Source organism: Numenius arquata, chromosome 17 (genome assembly GCF_964106895.1).
Source record: "Numenius arquata chromosome 17, bNumArq3.hap1.1, whole genome shotgun sequence".
Lineage (NCBI taxonomy): Eukaryota > Metazoa > Chordata > Aves > Charadriiformes > Scolopacidae > Numenius > Numenius arquata.
The window spans coordinates 3,929,055-3,942,400 of NC_133592.1; the positions used below are offsets into that span (position 1 = coordinate 3,929,055).

General features: G+C 50.2%; 1 protein-coding gene across 1 annotated transcript in view; it reads left to right on the top strand.

Moving 5' to 3' along the window:
• The first annotated feature begins 5,924 nt into the window (after positions 1-5,924).
• Positions 5,925-13,346, top strand: part of ASPSCR1 (ASPSCR1 tether for SLC2A4, UBX domain containing) — a 37,779-nt gene continuing 30,357 nt past the window's right edge. Inside the window, exons 1-4 of the mRNA XM_074159983.1 lie at positions 5,925-6,023; positions 6,109-6,164; positions 6,967-7,078; positions 11,672-11,772. Coding sequence (XP_074016084.1) covers positions 5,925-6,023; positions 6,109-6,164; positions 6,967-7,078; positions 11,672-11,772 — 368 coding nt within the window. The remainder of the gene's footprint in view (positions 6,024-6,108; positions 6,165-6,966; positions 7,079-11,671; positions 11,773-13,346) is intronic.

Consider the following 13,346-nt stretch of genomic DNA (forward strand, 5'->3'; position numbering starts at 1 on the left):
GACAGAGGGGCACGGAGTGCGCGGGGAGCGCGCCGGGGGCGCCGCCAGCCCGGGCGCCGCGTGGGGCAGCAGCCGGCCAGCCCCCGCCCTGCCCTGCCCTCCGCCCCCTCGGAGCGAGGCGGAGGGAGCGGGGGGTCTGCGCCGCACCGGCACGCCGGGCCGCTCCGTCGGGGCGCGCCCCGCGCCCCCCGCCGCCGGCGCCGCCATCGCCGCCCCTGCCGGCGCCGGGGCCGCCGCGGCGGCCGGCGGCGCCCGCCAGCCTCGCCCGCGGGGCGGCGGGGGCGGCCGCTCAACGGGGCCGGGGCCGCCTTCGGGGGTCGGGCCGTGCGGGCGCGAGGACCCGCACGTGGCGGCCCCCGCGGCGGTGCCCCCCCCTCGGCCCGCGCCGCCCCCCCCATGTGTGTGTGTGCCCCCCCCCCCCCCCTCCTCCGCCGCCCCGACGGCGGCTCCTCCCCGGCTCCGTGCGGGCGGCGCTGCCCGCCCCGCCCCGCGCCACGGGCCGCCCCCGCGCCCCCCCCCCCCGCCGCCGCCGGTGCTGGCCGCCCCCCCCCCGGGTTGGGGAGGCCCCGCGGTGCCGGGCTGCAGGAGCCGCGGGAAGCCGGGACCGTCGTTGGGGCCAAGACACCGGCGTCCGGGCCGCCTGGGCGCCCGCGGGTGGTCGGGGGGCGTCGGCGGGTCGCTGCCGGGCGGGGGGTGCCGCCGCCGCGGAAGAGGAGGGGACGCCGGCGGGGACTCTCCCGCAGCGGCGGGGCGCGGGCCCGGTGCCAGCCCCGCCGGTCTCCCCGGCTTCCCGCGGCGGCCTGGACGCTGCCTCGGGGCCGGGGGGGGGACGACACACGACTCTGCTTTTCACAGCTCGTGAGGTTTGTCCCCCGTGTCCTCAGGGGTGGGACATCCCCGGTGATTGCAGCAAGGGTCCCGGAGAAAACGCCATGTCAGGTCGCGGTGAGCAGAGTGTCAGCTGCGAGAGCCAGGAGTGTCACAGACACCCTGTCCTTGTCGCAGACCTCGGTATTAAAAACCGAGGAAAAAGAGAGAAAATGCTACGCTTTGAGGAACTCCGTCGTCGTTCGGCTTCCGAAACGTTCAGCTCGCGCCCCTCGACAGCCCCTCAGCAGGGAAACTGACTGTCTTTACCCGGAAATGTCATCTATCCGGGATCAGAAAGGGTGAAAATAGTATAATCTTAAAATAGTAAGCGGAGGGGTTTTTTTGTAGAGGCAGAGTTAGGGCTTTCCAGCTGCTGTAACTACATTTTCCTTTTATTTAAGTGCTGATAGTACCAACAGTATCTTTTAAGCCAGGAAAAGCCACTAAATTGAACATACCCCTCCGCAAGCCCACTACCTCACCCCCCCTCCAATATCTTTTTGGTCCCAGCACAGTTTTGCATCATCGTACCTTTTTCTACACTGGGTTTATCATCCCTTCCTCACTGGCCATGACAGGTACGAGCAATTGGTCACTGGGACTAGTTAAGGCAAGTCAGAGAGCTCCTCCGGCTGCCCGAGCAGAGGTGCGGCTGGGACACCGGTTGGTTTGTGCAAAGTCTGATCGGGTGAATCAGTCAGTCAGTCCTCAAGAGTGCTACAGCATCACCGCAACAGTCGGCATAAACAACTCCAGGACCTCAAATTCCACTAGCTACAGCGGGAAGGCAAGACGGGTAAGGTTGCTGAGCTCCGTCCTACTTCTTTGGAGAAAAGGCGTGAAGTTCATCTCACTGGCAGGCCTGCGGGCTTCCTGGGTTCCACCCTCCTCTTTGGGGGGGGTCTGCAGGTCTGGGGCTCTTGTAAGACGTTGTACCAACTGGTGCAGGAAGGGGCGACTGAATGTGATGTAACAACGAAGAACCGCAGGGCAAAGAGGAATGCGTGTTAAAGTGGCAGCTCTTTGGGCCTTTGTCCAAAGAGGTGAAGCAAAGAAATTTAAATGTTGCCTGTCTTGGCTTTACGGAGCTTGATTTCTTCTCCTGGTTCAGGTAAGGGTGAGGTTCAGGTGAGGGAGGGTTTCTTTCAGGGCACTCATCATCCCTCCGAAGCCGAGTGAAATGCTCGTGTTATCTGTCAGGAAGGAGCAGGGGGGGCTGCTGAGGAGAGCGTGCGGCTGCGTGAGGTTATGGCGTGTCAGACTTCCTCACTTCTAGACGTTTAAACCTGGTGCAGCTTAACTCTCTGACACACTGAACTTGAGAGAACATCGAAGTGCGGACAGATTCTGGAGAATTTTGTGATGCTGGCGTTCAGCACGAGAGGTGCACCAAGTTTTCACCTTTGGGTAAGAGCCACCCTGCGTTGAACAGACGGGGCTCCGTGCGGAAGGGAGCTCAGGGAAAGTGGGAAAGACCTGGGTTCCCGCTCCAGGCGTGAAGATGGGGCGTTTTTATTGGTAGGAGTGAGGCACGTAGGAGGCCAGCAAAATTTTAATGATTGAGAATAGCGTTAAGGGAGATGCTGTTTTCATTTTGAAATGAAAATGAAATACCTGACACAATATATTCCAGTATGTCTTGATGTCGCTCTGTATGTTGAAGTATACTGGACTAAGCGATAAATAGCAAATGAGACAGTTCCGACATTCCCTCCTGCTCTGCCAGGACCAAGGCAGCTCCAGGACTTGCCCTTTTGCCGTTTCCCTCTCCGAAACCAGGGATTACACCCGGAGTCCTGCGCGAGGACTTGTGCCGCAGGCGTGTTCCTCAGCCAGCTCTGCAGCCCGGGCTCAGCTGAAGCTCCCCGGGTTGTTTCTTCTTGGTCTTGCCTTGATGCGAAGCGTGCGCGTGTGCGGTGTGAGTTACCCACGGAAAAACCACTCCCCGAGGAGCGGAATCCTGCTTTCGCACAGTCACACCGCGGCTGTCTCCGCCGGCACGGGCGGTGGGTGAGGGCAAAGCGACGCTGAGAGGGGACGGAGCTGGTTTGGACCCTTCGCACAGCTGTGACGCGCTGCGTGACGCTCTGGTGGGAACCACCCTCCTGAGTGTCCCCGGGACGCGGCACCGTCGGTAGCGTGTCCCCTTGGCACGGACGGGAGGAAGTGCTTTTCAGAAGCATCGTTACCGTGATAACTAACTATCGCTCTGTGTCACGTCTTGGAGCTGGTTACAACATATTTCTAGACGTTCACAGTTAATTTCTTATCCGTTTGAAAGAAGAAGGAAAAAAAAAAATAATAAAAAAGAGGGATTTCCATGCTTTATTGAGAAGGAAATGTATGTGTTATTCTCTGCGTGGGTGCCTGACAATGCAAACAAGGATACGTATCTAGTGCAAAGCACCAACTGCTGAAAAAGTGATTTTAGGGAAAGGTCCTTCCACGGTTTGTTCACTGTGATCACTAGTGAAACGCAATTTCTGGGAAGTTTCCAGCCCGGTGGAGTTGTTTGGCTGGGGCTCACCTGGTAGATTTGCGGGCACCCTCTGGATGCCGACAGTGGCAGAAACCTGAATTGTTCAGGGTATTTTCAGCTATTCCCTAATGAGTTCCTCTCCCTTTGTAGCACTTTAATGAACTCCAGGTTGTAGTTACCTCCCCCTTCTTTCTCTCCTGATGCTTCTAATTTGAGATAAATATTTGAGATTAGAAGTGGCTCTGGGTATGAAACGTGACCCTTAACCTCCGTGCAACTCTCTGATTATGACATGCCATTAAAAACTGGATTCATCTCTCTAATCCCGCAACTTGGAAACGTTCAGCTCAAATTACACCGGTGTCTTTTTAACAGGAGCAACTTTTCTTTAAGGGATGTGTCACTTTCAAATGCAAAATAGGAACCAGCTGCCAGCTTCAGACATCAAATAGAGGAGCTACCCCCCATCCAGAAACACGACCGCTTTTTTTGGGGCTCCATGAAACCCAAAATACATCTTTTTAAATCGAATGGCTGCTTCACCTCAGCAGCTGAATAATCACTGGCATTAACATAAACCATTTTAGTTATTTCTTCTTCTTCTTCATACCTTCAATGAAGGTATTAATTAGTGGAAGGATGGAATATCTTCATTCTGTGTGAGATGTTTGCAGGGCTTTGGATCTCTACCCTATTTTAAAGACTAAGAACTTGCACACTATAGATATTTGTTGCACCCTTTGAAGGAAAAAACGTGAAAACTTTCAGGACAATCTTGCCCTTAAGTCCTTATGCCTCTTCACATATTTAACAGCAAAAAGCAATTAAAAAGGGAATTATAAGAAATATCTCTCTAACTTGTGAATGTTACAGAGATGGTAACAGAGAATGATGAGTGATTGTTTCTTAAGAGCTGGGGAACACCAAGGAAGAAGCTCTAAACCAAACGTGTCCACAAACCACACGATGTGACTAAGTTATTAATCAGCTGTTCTGTGGTAACTGGCCATATATATACACGCCGTGTCCATCCCAGCTCTGAAAGTAAAATACATCAACTTAAAACCATTTTAACGTGTTTAGGAATTACAGACACGGACCGGGTTGTCCTGCATGCTGCAGCTGTGCGAGCGATAACGACAGTGATACCTCCCAATCGAATGGAAAGAACAAATGCAAAGCCGCTTCTTACTTCTAAAGAACCCATTATACACCAGGACATCCTTTAGTACTATTAACTACATCTTATTGAGCGGTTATGGTGTTAAGGAATCCGCACGCATAAGCACGGGGACGTCTCGCCATCATTGACATTCCCGTCCTCTCTTTTTCTTCCCTTCTCTTACACTGCTGATATGGTAAAAACGAGCAAGTGTTATCTTTTACAAAAGTGTCTTTCCTTAAAAGGATCTTTTTCCTTCACAGGCCAAGCAAAGCAGACATTTTTGTGGGCGCTGGGGGTGGTGGTGGGGACTTAACATATATGATAAATATAGAAGAAGTAGAGAAAATATTTGGCATGTGGTAACGACTTAGGCTAAATAAATTCCAGTGGTTACCCAAACTAAAGTTGTTTTTTTTTTTTTTATGATAGCAAACAAAACAGACTGTAGTTGAATCTCTGAGAACGCCTTCAACACTGAAAAGGCGGTGCTGAGAGTGGAAGGGAAAGCTCATGGATGAAATAAAGCCTGTGAGAAATCCTGTGTCCTATAAGGCGAGACAGCATTCGTTCCCCAGCTGCAGTCGTCTCATCCCCACAGCTGAGCTTCCAACACTAATCACGAGATGCCCGATCAACATTTTTGCTTTTTCTCTCCCCAAAGAACCAGCTTTCAAAGGCATCAGGATGCTGGCATTTGTCTTCCCACCGGTGACACTCATCTGGCACCGGGAAGGCAGTGACACGCTCCCCTCTTCTCTCTGAAATTCGGTTGTTGCCACGGCTTGTACATTTTGCCAAGGAGCCCCTTTCCTGCAGGCACAGATGGGTATTTTTGGAGTTACCAGTCACTGCCCTCACCGCCCGGTAGAGCCAAGAGCTTCAATCTGCAGGTTTCTCGCCATAAATGCAATCACAATTCACAATCTGTGAGGCCCAGCCCGAGGCCCGTCCCGGGGCCGAGACCGGGGGTGGCGGCTGCGGTGCCCGGACCCATCTCCTCAGAGACCCCGGGGAGGCCCGGGCCTCGCCCGCTACCGCCGAGCTCCGCCACCGGCCCGGCCCCGCCGCCTCTGGGGGTCTCCTCCGTCCCTCGGCCTAGGACGGACCGTGTGCCCGAGCCGGAGCCGCCGCCACCCGCTCCTTTGCCCGCCATCCTCCGCTCGCCCCCGCCCTCCCTCCAAGGGCCGGCGGCGGCGCCGCCGCAAGGCCCCTTCGCGCCCGGGGAAGGGCCAGTGCCGCTCCGCCGGGCAGCTGGCCTCGGCCCGCACAGTCCCCTGCTCGGCGCAGCCCCCTGCTCGGCTCGGCGGGGCCCGGCGGGGCGGGGCGCGGCCTGCGGCAGGCCCGTCCCCGGACCCAGCTCCGCCCCGGCCGCGCGGGGGCCGGCGCCGCGGCGGGCGGGCGGGCGGGAAGATGGCGGCGGCGGGTGGGGGGGGCGCCGCGGTGTCGGTGCTGGCCCCCAGCGGGCGGCGGGTCACGGTGCGGGTGGGGCCCGGCACGGTGCTGCTGCAGGTGGGTCCGGGCGGGGGCGGCCGGCGGGGCGGCGCGGCGCGGCGGGTGCCCGGGCCGGCCGGTAACGCCTCCGTTCTCTCCGCAGATCCTCGAGGAGGTCTGCAGGAAGCAGGGCGGCAGCCCCGCCGAGTACGGCCTCAAGTGAGTCTCTCCGCCCCGCCGGGCCGCGTGCGGGCCCGCCCGGAGCCGCTCTCCCGGGCCGGGCAGGGCCCGCCGGGGCCCGCGGCCTGCCCGAGGTGCGGTGGGCCTGCCCCGCGGCGGGCGGGCCAGGGCCCCGCGGTGCCGGAGCTGCTCGCCCAGGGCCGGCCCCGCTCTCGGCCGGTAGCCGGAGGAGGTCGGCCGGGCCCTGGGGGAGAGGGGTCGGCGGGTCCGCGCTGTTTGGACAACAGAGTTGTTCTGTGCAAACGAATCTCCCGGTTCCCCCGAGCCAATTTCCCGTCGCTTTTGGGACTGATCACCCAGATCCCCTGTCACCTGCAGCGGGGTGTCCCTCCCCACACAGGCGGGTCGCAGGCTGGGGGGGCTCGGCTCCTCTTAGCCCGTGTGAGACTCCGCACTTCAGCCGTGCCATAACCAAGAGGTTATTTGTCTGAGCAGCAGCAAAAAAAAGTACCTTTTTATTTAACCGTGAACACCAGGCTTGAATACGTGTTCAGCTGCTGTTTATCTCTTAAAGCCTGAGGCGAAACATATATATTTGAGTATTTTATCTGTGACCTCTACAGACTGTGATTTTTTCTGGTACGCAGAGTAATTTTTCATGATGACTCTTTCCTGAGTTACCTGTTGTGTGTTGTTGAGTGGTTGCTCTACAGCTTCTGCTCAGCCGGTGGGGAGTTCTCCTGCTCAGTACCCGGACTTCGCATTGTTGCCGGTCCCTGCAGCGGTCTGAAGGTGGTATAGGACGGTTCCTGGTGTCTTCATGGGTTGTGCTCTCCTTTAGGTTTCAGAGGAGTGTGTTGGATCTCTCTTTGCAGTGGAGGTTCGCCAGGTTGCCCAACAATGCCAAGCTGGAGATGGTGCCAGTCTCTAACAGAGCGGGAGCTGGAAACACGGTACGTTCGTTACACGACGTGAGCCCGTTTGTGCAGTTATCAGTCCTGCTGGATATGACCTCGTCAGATCTAATGAGCAAGAGTACGGTTAGGCTCGGCCAATGCTTGAGTGGAAGAGCTCCCAAAGACTGGTTGAGGTGTGATGGAGATGGTAATTTAGTAGCTGGAAGTCTTTGTTTGCAGTCTCTGTGGTGGTGGAGTTCCATCTGCGTGCTGGAGGATAGGGAGGTCTTTTGGGGAGCTGAAAAACTGGTAGTTGTGAGTGTATAAGAAGTTAAACGTCGCTGATGACTTTGCTCAGTGGTAGAACTACTAACTCGGTTCCTTTTCCTAATTTCTATTTCAGCTGCTGTTGTCTGCCCCTGGATTTTGACAAAAATCTCAAATTCTCACAGGATTATCTTTTGCTTCTTTCCCAGCATTGCTGTTCACGGTGTGTTCACACAGCTGTAGCATTTGTTGTGACGTGTGCTGTGTTTAGCAGTTCCGAATGTCCCTATTTATTATAATTTGCAAAGGGCTCGGGGATGCTGTGTTCCATTTGAATTTTTGTCACATGTAGGAGATTTAAGAACCTTTTATGCATGTCGTTACAGCAGCTGGAGGCATAATTTTTAAAACAATGCAAAGGTGTTAATGAGTGTAAACTTTTTGTGTGGTAAAAATGGTGTATGATCTTATTTGAGTAGCCTGGGAATGAAAATTTGTCTGTCACTAACAGTCATCTCTCTTTTTACTGACTTCCTCGTATGGAGTATCTCAATTTTTGTGAAAGTTTCAGGTCTATTAGCGGTGATTTCTCCGTGTCTGTTGGCCAAGTTGCGTTAGTGGCATTTTTTTACAGGCAGTTGCCTTCGCTGTCACAAAGATTAACTGATACAGACATTGAAAAGTGAACTGTGTAGTGTGAGAAGGGTTTGGAATCTCTGCTCTGGTTCACTGTGGGTGCGCAATGTGGTTTTGGGGGTCACTGATGTCCATGTTTTCCTCTGTAAAACCTCCATGTGCTTTGTTTTGGCACTAATGTTTTCTTTCTGACTTTGTGGTAGAAAGAAGTTTGTGCTCCAAATGACGTATTTAGTTAAAAAAATACCACAAGCTGGTAGCATCTGCTTAAAATTTTCAGTTAAAAAAAGCGATGGCATGGAGTTCATCTTCCAAAGGAAAGCGTTTCTCTTAAAATGGTACAGTGATGCCTTTTCTGACATTTGCATCCAGTTTAGGAGGTATTTTACTGAAGGAAAACAGTGATTTTATTTTACTTTTCTTCTCCAGAAGATACATGCAGCATATCAGAAAGGGTGAGAAGGACTGTATGCTGTAGGAGAGGGGTTATAACATGGAATCACCTCTTTAGATCACAGAAGAGCTAATGAAAGTGAAGTTGTTACTGTTTAGTCATGTTTCAACAGAAGAGTCTACAGAAGTGAGGCTTCCCTTGGAGTGCTCGTTGCTGTTTTATGGAGCTGAGAAGATACAGCAAATGTGCTTGTGAGGGGTGGAGTCTGAACAGAGTTGCTGTCCCATAAACGAAGAACAGAGATTTCATTTGGAAGAGTTTTACAGAGAGTATAAGAAAACACTTTGTACAAAATACAATTGACCAAAAGAATTCCCTGCCACAGGGAACTAGTGTCAAATACTGTAGGAAGTCTAAAACAGCTGGAGAACTCTGTGACCAGAGCTGACGCTAGCATTATGCCCAGCGTGGTGGCAGTTGAGATGCGGACTCAGTCGTGTAGGCTGATTGCAGTAATGCTGGCGTGAATTTGTTCTGTGCCTTTTGTTACTGTCTCTTTTATTGAGATAATGCACATGGAAGTAGGTGTGCTTTCCTGCGGTGCCTTGGCAGCGGTTACCCCTAGAGACAGGACACAGGTTTCGATAAACGACGAGTTTGTTCAGCGGAGCTGATATTTGTAAAATAGAATGCTTTTGGATTTGCCTTCACGTGTAAAAATCATTGATTCCTGTAAGACAGTTCTTTAGAGAAAAATGGAACGAATTCCCCTTGTGACGGCGGGTGATCTCGGGGTACCATCAGTGCAGTTCCAGCGTTGAAGTTGTTAGCCTTTTGTTTATATGCTTGTAAACTTAGAAGGTAATTGGCACTGGTCTTTCTATTATTTTATATAGAGCCTGGGATTTTTAAAATTGACTTTTTTAATTGACTGAATATGACTTTCGTGACATGCTTAGCTTTGAACTGTTGCCCAAAAACTGATGCAACTGGTAGTCTGAATTTCTGGGCTGGATTCTTACAGAACGGTGATGTCAGCTGTCATCACTCCGCTGTAGCTGAGAATAATCTAAGGCTTGTCTCCAGCATAGGAGAAACCAGGAGATCGTGTTAGTGGTGGGATGAAACGACTCAGTTCTGTTGGCTGGTTGTAGATGATGCCACTGTTTCCTTTATGTAGAAGAATTCCTGTCTCCAGCAGATGACAGTTTGCAGTCCTGCAAGGACTGGTGGGAGCCGAGGCAGATGACAAACACATTCCTCCAAGGAAATCACAGTCGATTGCCGGAATATGTGGTGTCTATTTTCCCCCATCGCTCTCCCCTCCCCAGCTCACACACATGCACAGACGCTCGCTCTCACAGACAGAGGGTGCGCTGAGGTTGTTGGTAGGGACACATGAAAACAGAACGAAAGAAAGCTGCTGTTGATGGTCCTACGTTAGGTCCTCCTCAGACTTTTGAACAAGGCCAATATCTTTGGACTTCAGAAAAATGTAGTTGACTAGAGACACGAGGTGCTGTCTAATAGGGGCTTTTTTTTTTAAACTTTTCTTTAGATCTAATTGGGAAAACTTAGAATTACACATTTTGAAAAAGAAAGCTGAATATTCTCTAAAAGGTAAAGATGACACCTGAAGTGCTCTGTCCTTCTCCATCTGCTCCTCAGCTGCTGGATTTCTCCCTTGGGACCATCAGGAGTTTCCAGAATCATAGAATAGTTTGGGTTGGAATGCACCTTTTTAAAGGTCATGTAGTCCAACCCCTGACGTTGAGTTTGAAGTTCTTAGCATTGTCCTCAGTGTGTTCATTTTAGAAATGCCTTGGAATTATTTTTTCTTTGGTAGGAATTCTCTGGAGAGTATGTAGGATCTGCACGAGACCTGCTAACGGACATGAATGCTCACATTCCATGTTGGAAAAGGCTTGTTAGAATATCAGCTACCTCTCCTTTGCCTTTTTCTACAGGTGTTTAAAGAACTTGAGAGTCCAGAATTATTTTTGAGAATTTTGATTAATTTACTCTTAAATTGTACGTCAAAAGTTTGTGGTTAGGAAGCATTAGTGAGTTGCAAGTTACACATGTATTCTCCTTGGATGGGTAATAGTTGATTAGGTCTTCAACAACTCAGGGATAGATTTGGGCTGTATTCCTTGTTTCTCTGTGTGGCTGTGCACATCCACTCTTTGCTCTGCCTCGGGGAAGTTGTTCTGCAAATTGATGCTTAAGTCGACAGAGCTCTGGGTTGGTGTTTGAGTTTATGCAGCTGCATCAATCCTGTCCGGGTCATTGGAATTCGGTTTATGCTGCGAAGACGCTCGCTGTAAAATTTCAGTTCATGTCAAGCAGAACATCTCAGTCGCTCGAGATGACACATTACTTGGGACATTTGCATTGGCCTTTGAATATCTTTCAGTTCAGGATATGGCAGGGCAGACGGGCCCAAGAAAGCTGTTTAATACTCAAGGATTGCCTCCTCCATGCTCAGGATGGTCCATTCCAATGAATGGGAAGTCAGACAAAAATACCAGGAGGCCCGCGTGGATGAACAAGGAGCTCTTGCCCAACTCAAACACAAAAAGGAAGCCTACAGAGAGTGAAAATGAGGGTGGGGAAAGAGGGAAAGCCTGGAGCAAGGAAGATGTACCCTTGGTGGAAGAGGATCAGGTCAGTGATCCTGACCTGAGTCCACGGGCCCTGATGGGATGCGCCCATGAGCAATGAAGGAGCTGGCAGATGTCACTACAGGGCTACTCCTGATAGTCTTTGATTGATCACAGCAATCAGGAGGAGTATCTGAAGTTCCCTGTGTCCTCCTTCTTGAAGACAGGAGTGACATTTGCTTTCTTCCAGTCTTCAGACTCAGGCTTTCTACCTTGATCCCTGGGAAGGCAGTGGAGCAGCTAATCCTGGAAACCATTTCCAGGCACATGGAATGACAGGGAAATTGTCAGGTGTAGCCAACATGGATTCAACAAGGGGAGGTCATGCTTGACCAACTTGATAAGCTTCTGTGGTAAAATTGCTGGCCTGGTAGGTGAGAGGAGAGCAGTGGATGTTGTCTACCTGGACTTCAGTAAGGCCTTTGACACCGTCTCTGATAAGGTCCTCGTACATAATACTCATATTCATAGCAGAATAGAACTACTCTAAATATTAACTTCTAAAATAATCATTTGACTACTCAACTGCATTTTTAACTAATGTAATCCTTTGCAGCAAGTGTTTAGATGGAAGTAATGGTTCTTTGGATAGCGGGTTCTAGAGGTCACTGAAATATTGAAAAAAGTTGTTGTGAAGAAAAAAAGGTGTTTGTTCAATTTTCAGATCGATTCGGTGTGTTTTTCCTATAGGTTCGGATCGCATTACAATTAGATGATGGCTCCCGTTTACAAGACACATTTGTCTGTCAACAGACTTTGTGGGAACTTCTCAACCATTTTCCAAAGATCAGGTGAGTAACACAGCGAGAAAATGCTTGTTTGGATGTACCTCTGCATGACAGTAGTTAGTTGTTGTTATGGTGATCCAGCTAAATCCTGCAGATTTGTAGAATATGCATTTATTTGAAGGTGGTTGTTCTGTTACAACACAGGTGTTTGCCTTTTTCCTTGCTTTTTCAGTTTTGAGACTCCATAGTTTCATTATTATTGTTTGGGTTACTGCCAGAGCTGAGATGGGAGCCTACGTTATCTCCATCACCCGTATTTTTGTGGTGGAGGTTTTTGTTTTTTTCCTGAAGTGAGTTGCTGTTGCTGTTGAGGCTTTGCTGTTGTGCAAGTTCTTCAGGGAAGTCTGGAGCTCCCAGCGGGCTAATGTGGCATCTTCAAATGACTGTTTAGATCCTGTTTAAATGGAAGAATTTCTGGTCCTCCGCTCATTGAATATATACATGGGTTAGAAATCTTTATTAAGAGTCCAGCCTACATTCAGTGCTTTCTTTTGTCTTTAGTTTTGACTTAAAAATACTGCATTGTTTTGAAATGTCAAGCTAATAAACTTTTCTCTAAAGACAATTATTTTCATTTTGTCATGGCTTGGAAGATGAAGCCTTGAAGCTGTGACAGCCATTCTGTTCTGAACAGAATTGCCAAATTTCACTTTTTTCTATTGTGGTTGGCTTTACCTTTCTCTTGATAATTTTTTTTTTTCCATATCCTGTATTTCTAGCTGGTTCTTTCTCTTACATTCCTCACCTTCTGCTAGTCGCTGTCTTGCATTTGAATCTCTTGCTCATCTGTACAGGTGCTGTGCTATGGTATTGTGCAAATTTGAGCTATTTTTATTAATTTCAGATTTTAATTTACCAATATTTAATGTACCAATTAAATACACATCTAAAGAGACAGTAATAAGGATGGTGGTGCTGTAGCTCAAGCTTAACAGTTTAGGGTACAGTTACAGGGTACAAAATTCTGAATTGTCACCTGGTAGCTGAGCCGTAGTAACTAACTGGTTACGGGTATGTGTTAGTACTAGACTAACATGTACTGGCGTAAATTACTTTAACTGAAGTTTTAAAGTTGCTGGTTCTACACTGCAGTTGAAATAGCCCAAGGAGCATGGTTCTGGGGCTGAACTGGCTGACGTTAGCTCATTAAGTCGGGCTTGCACAGTTGAATTGTGCGACTGGAGTTGGTTATTTCTTTGGTTTAAATTTTGAGCTTTTTATATACTTGTGCTCTTTTGGAGTGGTTTTATTTGTTACAGGTTATTGCAATGCTAATAGTTAATGTACATGCTGCTCTTTTAAGATTCTAACTGCTGCAGTGTCTTAAGCGTTGTTAACTTCAGTTCATAAGACACAGCTGTTCTGCCCCCGGAAGCTGTGCTCAGATGTTTGGATGGACTTTGCAAACTCTTGCTTAAGTTCAACAAGCGGCAAAGATGCTGCGTGTGACAGTTGTAGAACAAGCTGGATCTACAGCCATCCATATAGATCTCATGGGCTGTGCTGCTTTTCACTGTGCGTTGACTAAGTAGTCGGCTAGTTGTTGACTTTTGCTGAGTCCTTCCTTTGACTTTCCA